Source organism: Ovis canadensis, chromosome 1 (genome assembly GCF_042477335.2).
Source record: "Ovis canadensis isolate MfBH-ARS-UI-01 breed Bighorn chromosome 1, ARS-UI_OviCan_v2, whole genome shotgun sequence".
NCBI classification, from domain to species: Eukaryota; Metazoa; Chordata; class Mammalia; order Artiodactyla; family Bovidae; genus Ovis; species Ovis canadensis.
In genome coordinates this window covers 106,208,136-106,218,574 of record NC_091245.1, presented here as the reverse complement: position 1 = coordinate 106,218,574, position 10,439 = coordinate 106,208,136, and the positions used below count along the sequence as shown (strand labels likewise).

At 44.9% G+C, this 10,439-nt stretch overlaps 1 protein-coding gene across 5 annotated transcripts in view; it reads left to right on the top strand.

Moving 5' to 3' along the window:
• Positions 1 to 1,111: 1,111 nt before the first annotated feature.
• GBA1 (glucosylceramidase beta 1) overlaps positions 1,112 to 10,439 on the top strand; it is a 21,993-nt gene continuing 12,665 nt past the window's right edge. For 2 of the 5 annotated variants that reach the window (XR_011254316.1, XR_011254317.1), the window contains exon 1: positions 1,135 to 1,285. Coding sequence is in view for 1 of the 5 variants with exons in the window: in XM_069576118.1 (XP_069432219.1) it covers positions 1,174 to 1,285 (112 nt within the window). In the remaining 4 variants the exon portion in view is untranslated. Of the gene's footprint in view, positions 1,286 to 10,439 lie in introns of all 5 variants that reach the window. The other 3 variants (XM_069576118.1, XR_011254318.1, XR_011254319.1) reach the window with 3 other exon arrangements.

Here is a 10,439-nt window from a genome sequence, read left to right as displayed (position 1 = left end):
TTGCACAAGAGGCTTTGCACCAGCTAGCTCTTCACCACAGAAAAGGCGACGGCACCCCCTCCAGTACTCTTGCCTGGAAAATCCCACGGAGGAGGGAGCCTGGTAGGCTGCAGTCCATGGGGTCGCAAAGAGTTTGACACGACTGAGCGACTTCACTTTCACTTTTCACGTTCATGCATTGGAGAAGGAAATGGCAACCCACTCCAGTGTTCTTGCCTGGAGAATCCCAGGGACGGGGGAGCCTGGTGGGCTGCTGTCTCTGGGGTCGCACAGAGTCGGACATGACTGAAGTGACTTAGCAGCAGCAGCAGCTCTTCACCAACACGAAACTCTGCCCTATAGCTGTTGCTTTCACCTAATTCGAGAGTCTTAGTTCAATATTCATCTTCTCGTTGAGCACTTCGCGTTCTATTATACCGCCCTGTTGTTTTGAATACTTAATTGCTATTTCAAATTATCTTGTTTGTGTCGTCCCATAGAATGCAAACTCCTATGAGCAGGGGTTTGCTCATTGCACTTGGTCTAACACTTAGTAGGTCCTCAACAAACTCATTAAGTTACTAAAAGCGTGAGGTCTTGTAAACAGCTTCGGGGCCCTATGACTTTGGGGATAGTAGTGGGACCCTCAGGAGAGAGGGAGTAGGGAGGGGGCACTGCCCATAGATGGCGTCAGGCTGCAAGGCTTCTTGAATAATTCACCATCATAACAACCGAGCTTCAGGGAAAGAGGGTTAGGGCGCGGCCAGAACGACAAAATGAGATAGGAGGGAGTGGAGATCGGGGTTCCCAACGGGGCAATTTCTGGGCACTAAATGTTCCCTATCCCGAGACTCCCAAAGGAGGAAACTCAAGAGTACAGCTCAGCTTCCAGTGACCCGCACTCACTGAAGGAAAGCAACCTCCCCCATCCATTAGGGTGTGCTGGCGAGTATATACGGAGGCGCATGCGCGCTTCTTGCTTCCCGCGCCGTCTTTCCAAATAGAACCCCGAATACGCTTGCGCCGTATTTGGGCTACGGCTGGCCAGCGGAAACAGTCCGTCCCCAGCACTACCAATAAAACCTGCGGAAAGTGCCTGCGTCCCGCCTCCTGACGATTACGGGTCTCCCTTCCCGAGCGAGGCCCGGGTCCCTCCCAACCCGCCCTGCGCGCCTTGCGGCTGCGCGTGGTGAGATGCGCCGAGTCTCCGCTGAGCCCTGTTCTCCAGCCCCGCCTACCAGCTTTACAGGCTGCTTTGGGATTTCCTTTCGCCTCCGGTTGGGGCTGCTGTTTCGCTTCACCCACGGTAGGCGTAGTGGATTTTGCACGGCTTAGATCTTAACTCTCCCTTCCCTGCATCTGGAGCTCACCCTTTTATCAGCACTGTTATCATTAGTTGTAGGGATGGTCGTGTTTTACTAATGAGGAAGAGGGGAGAAATCTTCAAATCCTCTTCTAAGCACTTGCATTTTTGAGGGCTGGAATGGGGGAAAAGTTCTGTATAATTTATCCATTCTTCAATCATCCGACAAATGTTCAGTAAGCACAGCACTAGCGCCGGGTGCTGTGCTACCTGGCGATACACATTGACCCTGGCTACTGGCGAGACACATTGATCCTGCTCTGTTAGGCTTTGGCAAGGACGGATCAACAAAGGAGTTAGGCCACTGGGTGCTATAATTGACATTAAGTCATTTTTACAATTAACTGCAACTAGCAAGAGCTACAAAGGAGATGCGAGATTTGTGAGCTTGTTACAGGAGGGTATGTGTGTGAGAGAAAGAGAATTTCTCAGACATAACGACAGAAGCTGAGATCTGAACGAAAGATGAATAGGCGTTAACTAGGCCTGGAGGTGGAGAGTGGTGCAAACTGAAGAAGAGCCTTTGTGAGGATTCGGAGGAGAAAGGATAGAGAAAAAGGGGGCCAGTCCACGGCAGGCTGTAATTAGAGATTGGTCCCCGTGCCTTGGCACTTACCGCTTAGAGTCTGATTTCTACACAGCAGCCAGAGTGATCTTTTAAAAATACAGACCGGATGGTGGCGCTTCCCTGCACCAAACTGTCCAGTGAATTTCCATCTTGGAATAAAACGCAGACTTCCTCACAGTGGCCACGAAGGCCTTACAGAATCTGACCCCCAACCTTTTTCCCCAAATTCACTTCCTACCACTCTCCCCCTCACTCCCTTTGTCCAACACTCCCTACCCCTTTATTTCGTTTCATAGTGCTCATGGCCATCTGAAGTTCTGTGTTGTCTACCATCCCCAGTAGAACATAAGGGACTTTATCATCTTATTCATTACTGTATCTAGAACAGTGCCTGGCCCATAGTAGATGCCCAATTATTATTTGTCAAATATGTGCATTGGGGAGCACATAGCAGGGGTGCCCTGCCCATTTAGGGTTGTCAGGAAAAGGGTACTGATGGTAGAGACATTAAGGCTGAGGACTTACTGATGAAAAAGAGTATTTATTCTTTTTTTTTTTTTATTTTAAGAGAGAAGAAAATATCCTAGCTCAGAGCAGAGGGAAGATGGTATGTGGCCTGTTAGGTGAGATGTGATTGGAGCATATAGTCCACGTGGAGAGATAAGAAATGAAGCTGGAACAAAGATGCCAGGTCCTGTAAGCCCTCTTAAAAAGCAGTATGGAGCCATTGAAGGATTTTAGGAGGGAGAGTGGTAGCTTCAGTGTTTGTATTTGAGTTACACCATTGAATGCTTCTTGAAGAATGGATTGGAGGAGAAAAGTAGAGTGTAGGAGGTCAAATGAGAGGTGTTTCAGTAGTTAACAAGAGAAATGATAGGAAGAAGGATTCGCGGAGAGGACAGAGTCAGGCACAAGCCCCAAGTTCTTCAAGAAGAGGTTCTGTTCATGGTGATAGAGAACACAGGAGGAAGAGTGGGTTTGACTGGAGGAGACGATGCCCTCGTGATCGTGCTGCTGAAGTGTCTGTGAGACTCCAGCAGGAAAGGTCTGGAGGGTAGAGTCATCACAGAGTCCATCTCAAGAGGAAGATTGGGATTGGAAGTGCAGATTTTGGAACCAAAGTCAACTAGAAGATAATCAAAGCCATGGGGTATCTCTGGAGAGAGCATGACGTATGAGAAGAGAAGGTCTAGGACAAAACCCTAAGGAACAGACAAGAGGAGGCGAAGCCTGCAGAGAAGGCACAGCCAAAGAAGAGAGAAGACTTCCAGAGCAGCAGAGTGCGAGTCAGAAGAACAAAAGAGAGTGCTTCCAGAACAGAGGGGCCTGTGTCAGCTGAGGTGAAAAGTACAGTTAGATCAGTGCTGTGTACTTAGTTGCTCAGTTGTGTCTGACTCTGTACTGTAGCCCGCCAGGCTCCTCTGTCCATCGGGATTCTCCAGGCAAGAATACTGGAGTGGGTTGCCATGCCCTCCAGGAGATCTTCCCAACCCATGGATCAAAACCAGGTCTCCCACATTGCAAGTGGATTCTTTACTGTCTGCAGCACCAGGGAATCCCTGAGCTGGGCATTATTCACTAGACTTAGCAACAGAGGGATCATCAGTGACCTTGGCAAGAGCAGTTTTGGGGAACCAAGAGGACCAGCTTCAGCCCATGCAACGTAAGAAATGGAGAGAAGACTCACCAAGTGTAGCAACTCATCCCAGAGGTTTGGCTGTGAGTAATATTACATGCATGGTTGCATGAGGTTCTCATAACAACCCATGAGGCAAGAGGTTTGAAGATAAGGAAACTGAAGCTCCAAGAAGTCAAGTAACTTCCCAGTATCTCAGTTCTAGTAAGGAATGAAGCAAGGGTTTTAATCCTGTTTAATCACTAGGGTGTCCATGTCAAAACGCCCTTCCCCTTCCTTATTGCCTCCTCTTGAGGGATAGAATTGGTGGCAGCCAGAGGGAGCAGGGGTGGGGGTAAAGGCTGGGATTGAAGACTCCTTCCGCTGTACCTGGAGGAAAGAAACAAAGGCTAGATAACAGTAGCAATAATAATTCCAGCCATCCATATGGAGCTTTACAGTTCACAAGGACCACCTTCTCATACCTTTTTATCTGCAGTGAGGCTCATGACAGCCTCATGGGAGGCTCAGGACAGTAAGGAATGTGTGAGTAGGCTCACAGTTGTTCAGCATTTGAATCATACTTCCTGTTGCCTCAACCAAATCCCCTCAATTAAGTCACTCAGGCTCTAATAGACCTCTTCAGAGTTAGCTTCATTCTTCTGGAAGTTCATCACTCTTTTGCTTCATATCGCACCAAAGACATTCCCTGAAACACTGACAAGCAGGGCCTTAAACAGCGAATGTGGTTAGTAACTTAACTCATTCATTCATTCAGTAAACCTGAGCCCCAATTCTGTGCTTGTCTCTTGAGGAAGAGTTTTAGGTTTCAGAGAAATAGGAACTGTGGAATTTGCCCTGTGGCCATTTAGAAACTTACAGAAGGGACTTCCCTGGTGAGACGGTGGATGGGAGTCTGCCCGCCAATACAGGGGCCACAGGTTTGATCCCTGGTCTGGGAAGATGCCACAAGCCACAGAGCAGCTGAAGTCCATGCGCCGCAACTATTGAAGCCTGCAAGCTCTAGGGTCTGCGAGCTGCAAGTACAGATCCCGTGTGCTTCGAGTACTGAAGCCCACACACCTAGAGCCCATGCTCTACAGCAAGAGAAGCCGTCACAACAAGAAGCCTGTGCGACCGCAACAGAGCAGCCCCCGCTCACCACAGCTAGAGGAAGCCCATACGCAGCAACGGAGAGCCAGTGCAGCCATAAACAAATAAATAGACAAATAATTGTTTAAAAAAGAAAGAAAAAGAAATGTACTGAAGACTAAAAATATACTACTGAAATGTCAGGGAGACTGTATGACATGATGACTAAGAGCTGCTTGGGCTTCACAGTAGGAAAGAGCTGAATTTAGGCTTGACTTTGCCACTTACTTAACCTCTCTGAGTCAGTTCTCCCCATAACATGGGGTTGTCAGGCTAATGCATGTAGTAACCACCCATGAAAGATTAGCTATTGGTATCTTGAGAAAAATTATAGGAAAGCATATGAGGTATAAACACTTTCCATTTGCACTGGACTTTACAGGTATGCTATGGTTATTGTTTAAGAGTTGGTTAATTAAACCAACTTGCCATAATCATTCAGCAACATGTCAAATTATGTATCAGATCATCAGTTGTACACATTAAACTTACACAATATTACATCTCAGTGGCGGTCGCAGTTTAGTCGCTAAGTCGTTTCAGACTCTTCCTGTAGCCCACCAGGCTCCTCTGTGCATGGGGTTCTCCAGGCAAGAATATTGGAGTGGCTTGCCATTTCCTTCTCCAGGGAAGCTTCCCGACCCAGGAATCAAACCCAGGTCTCCTCCATTGCAGGGAGATTCTTTAATGACTGAGCTAGAGACGTAAAAAATTTTATCTCTATAGAGCTGAAGAAAAAGTTTGTTGATCAGATGAATCCGGAGATGAACCTACAACCTAGTAATTAAGGGGCAGAAGGATCTCACTGGAAGATCATTTGGTGTCAGTAATCAGTAAGAGTGGTGTTTCTTCAGATCAGAAACCAGAGCTGAAAGGACAGATTAAAGGTTGACTGGTAAGGTTTATCCATTCACTTATCTCTTAAGTATTTTTTTGAGTGAGTCCTCCTCTGCCATACATGACAGGAGAGTGTCTCTCTTTGACCATGGAGGCGACAGTGGGCCCAGGAGGAGGCACCCTCCTTGGGGAGTTGACTTGAGACCTACAGAGTAAGGAGCCTGTGACATGGTGCCTGCCAGGCTCCAAGGCTGGAGTTTGCTGTCTGAGCCAAGGGTTGGCTGAAGTGAGATCAGAACTTCTGTGCTGGGTCAGCCAAACTATTTTTGTGCTTCAGCTTCTCACTTATATTTATTTCCCAGTTGCCCTCCCTTGGTGTTTAGCTAAGTCTTTTAAAAGTGCTGTGCAAAGGGAAACGAACGCATTTGTGGCCACCTTGTACGTACTCTTGCCTGGAAAATCCCATGGACAGGGGAGCCTGGTAGGCTGCAGTCCATGGGGTCTCAAAGAGTCGGACACGACTGAGCGACTTCACTTTGACTTTTCACTTTCATGCACTGGAGAAGGAGATGGCAACCCACTCCAGTGTTCTTGCCTGGAGAATCCCAGGGACGGAGGAGCCTGGTAGGGGGCCGTCTATGGGGTCGAACAGAGTCAGACATGACTGAAGTGACTTAGCAGCAGCAGCAACAGTACATCCATAGTGACTACTGCAGCCTGGGCATTTGAGGTGACTCCCCTAGGGCAGTGGGTCTCAGTTGTCCCCTGGAGGGCATTTTGGAAATATGTCTTTAGTGGAGACCATGATTAGGAGCAATAGGCTTTTCTAGTAGTCATGTACGGATGTGAGAGTTGGACCAAAACGGAGGCCAAACGCCAAAGAATTGATGCTTTCAAATTGTGGTGCTAGAGAAGACTCTTGAGAGTCCCTTGGACTGCAAAGAGATCAAACGAGTCAATCCTAAAAGAAATCAGTCCTGAATATTCATTGGAAGGACTGATGCTGAAGGTGAAGCTCCAATACTTTGTGAAGAACTGACTCATTGGAAAAGACCCTGGTGTTGGGAAAGATTGAGGGCAAGAGGAGAAGGGCACGGCAGAGGATGAGATGGTTGGATGGCATCACCAACTCGATGGACATGAGTTTGAGCAAGATCCAGGAGTTGGTGATGGACAGTGAAGCCTGGCGTGCTGCAGTCCATGGAATCACAGAGTCCGACATAACTAAGCAACTGAACAACAACAACAATTAGGAGCACTTTGAGAATTTAGTGGAAGGAGGACAGGAAAGATAGACTATAACATGCGCGACAGTCCTGCACAAAGAAGTATCTCATTCTACTTTGGAATGTTCTGTTCACCAACATATGCAAGTATAAGATCAAATATAAATTAGCAAGACTTTATAATGATGCAGAAAAGTTTTAGAAGTTCTGTTGTTGTTGAAAAGCCCAATAACTTAGGAGAAGATCATTATGGACGAAGAAGTTAAATACATTGTCTTGAAATTATTGCATCTGTCTACTAGGTGATTGCAGCCATGAAATTAAAAGACGCTTACTTCTTGGAAGGAAAGTTATGACCAACCTAGATAGCATATTCAAAAGCAGAGACATTACTTTGCCAACAAAGGTCCGTCTAGTCAAGGCTATGGTTTTTCCTGTGGTCATGTATGGATGTGAGAGTTGGACTGTGAAGAAAACTGAGTGCCGAAGAATTGATGCCTTTGAACTGTGATGCTGGAGAAGACTCTTGAGAGTCCCTTGGAGTGCAAGGAGATCCAACCAGTCCATTCTGAAGGAGATCAGTCCTGGGTGTTCTTTGGAAGGACTGATTCTAAAGCTGAAACTTCAATATTTTGGCCACCTCATGTGAAGAGTTGATTCATTGGAAAAGACTCTGATGCTGGGAGGGCTTGGGGGCAGGAGGTGAAGGGGACAATAGAGGATGAGATGGCTGGATAGCATCACCTACTCGATGGACATGAGTTTGAGTGAACTCCAGGAGTTGGTGATGGACAGGGAGGCCTGGCATGCTCCGGTTCATGGGGTTGCAAAGAGTCGGACAAGACTGAGGGACTGAACTGAACTGAAGTGACTCAGCATATTAGAGCACTTCCAACTATGTAATATATTTAGTTGTAAAGAGTTTCAACGTGGTAGTATTCCTGCCAAAACAATGAACCAACTGCAAATACATAATGAAATTTTTTTTACTGACTTCATTGAGATTTAATTTATATACTATAAAAGTTTCTCCTTTTAAGTGTACAGTTCAATGATTTTGAGTAAATTAATAGAATTTTGTGATTTTGATTCCCACTCCACCCGTAGGCAAGCACTAATCTGTTTTTTGTCTCTCTAGATTTGGCTGTTCTAGAATTTCATATAAATGGAATCATGTAATCTGTGGTCATTTTGTCTGGCTTCTTTGACTTACCGTGATGTTTTTGAGGTACATTCATGTCGTGGCATGTATTGGTATTTTGTTCCCTTTTTATTGTTGAATACTATTCCATTTAATGAAATACCAGTTTGTGTGTTTATTCACCAGCTGATAGACATTTGGTCTGTTTCCGTAAATAACGCTGCTGTAAATATTCATGTGCAAGTCTTTGTGTGGATAAGTGTTTTCTTTTCAGTAGCTCCCTAGAAGTGGAATTGCTGGGTCAAATGGTAACTCTGTTTAACATTTTGAGAAACTGCCCAACTGTTTTCCAAAGTGGCTGCACCATTTTACATCCCCAAGCTCTCATTTCTCCACATCCTTGCCAACACTTGTCATTGTCTGTCGTTTTGATCATAGCCATCCTAATGTATATGACATGGTATTTCATAGTGGTTTTGATTTGCATTTCCTTAATGGTAAATGTTGTCAAGCATCTATTTGTGATCTTGTTGGACATTTGTACATTATCTTTGGATAAGTGTCTCTTCAAGTCCTTTGCCTGTTTTTAATTGGGTTATCTTCTTCTTATTGAGTTATAAGAGTTCTCTGTATATTTTAGATCCTAGGCCCTTATCAGAGATGTGGTTTGAAAATATTTTATCCCATTCTGTGGGTTTTCTTTTCACTTTCTTGATGGCATCCTTTCAAACACAAACATTTTTCATTTTGATGAAGTCCAATTTATCTTTTTCTTCTATCATTTGTATTTGGGACTCATAAATAAGAAACCATTGTCTAATGAGACTTTGAACTTAAGCTATAATGAGATGAGAATTTGGGGGACCTTGAGAGGAAGTAAGAGTGTTTACCTGTGGGAGAGACATGCCTTATTGGGGAACAGAGGGCAGACTATGGTAGATTGCCTCCTAGATGGCCCCCAAATGATCCCCACCACTTGGTGTGCATACCGTTATTTAGCCTCTCTGTCCCACACACATCTCTATGGAAGACCTGTGTAGGGACTTTGCTGGTAGTCCAGTGGTTAAGACTGTGTGCTCCCAATGCAGGGGCCGCAGTATCATTCCCTGGTCAGGGAACTGAGATCCCACATGCCGCACAGGTGTGACAAAAAAATAAATAAAACAACTATCCTTCAATTGGGCTTCCACTGTGGCTCAGCTGGTAAAGAATCCACCTGCAATGCGAGAGACCTGGGTTCGATCCCTGGGTTGGGAAGATCCCCTGGATAAGGGAAGGGCTACCCACTCCAGTATTCCGGCCTGGAGAATGGGGTCACAAACAGTTGGATATGATTGAGGAACTTTCACTTGATCCTTCAATTAAAAAAAATAAAATTAAAAAATATATATATTAATAAAAAAAGATGACTGTTATCCAATAGGATATTGTAAAAATGATAATGTGTGGCTCCTGAGGCTAGGACGTTGTGGCTTCTGCCTTAGTCTCTCTTAGACCACTCACTGGGGAGGAATCTAGCTGCCATGATGTGAGGACACTAAGCAGCCCTATGAATTAGTCCACGTGGTGGGAAACTGAGGCCTTGTGCCAACAGCCAGCCCCAGTTTATCACTTATGTTAGGTGATGAACCTATGTTAGGCTTCCCAGGTGACGCAGACAGTTTACTGCCTGCAGTGTGGGAGACCTGGGTTCGATCCCTGGGTCGGGAAGATCCCCTGGAGAACGGAATGGCAACTCGCTCTAATATTCTTCCCTGGAGAGTCCAATGGACAGAGGAGCCTGGTGGGCTATAGTCCATGGGATTGCAAAGACTCCACATGACTGAGTGACTAACACTTTCACTTAACTTGGAAGCAGAGCCTCAGCCCAGTCGAGCCTCCTGCAGATGACAGCAGCCCTGACCAACGTCTTGGCAATAATCTTTTTAGAAACTCCAAGTGTGAACCATCCAGATAAGCCACTCCTGCATTCCTTTCCCACAGAAAATGTGAGATAACAAATGTTTATTGTTGCCTAAAACAAAGAAAAAGAAACCACTGGCTAATCTTCCTTATTCCAGAAATGTTATAGTTTGAGCTCTTATATTTAAGTCTGTGATTCATTTTGCTTTGATTTTTGATTGTGGAGTGGGGTAAGGGTCTAAGTTTATCTTTTTTGCACATGATATCCAGTCATCTCAGCACCATTTGTTGAAAAGAAATTCCTTACTGAATTGCTAAGGCTTAGAATCAAATAGTAAATTTGTTAAGACTTGTGGAATGCATTGAATCTTATTCATAAAGACTGACTTTTAAGCATTTTTATTTATCATGTATTTTATATTTTTACAGCATCATAATAATTACATTTTGTAAAAATTACATGAAAGTTACACACTGAGATTATTAATTCATGGGCTGTTTTTCCTTCTCTTAAATCCTAATTTATTCCATTTAGGTTAGTACATATCTAACTATTCTATAATGTCTTGTAGATAGTCCTTCCTAAGCATTTATTTATTGAAAACATATTTTCCTATAAATAAAAGTCCCATTATCTTTCCTTTATATTCCAATTA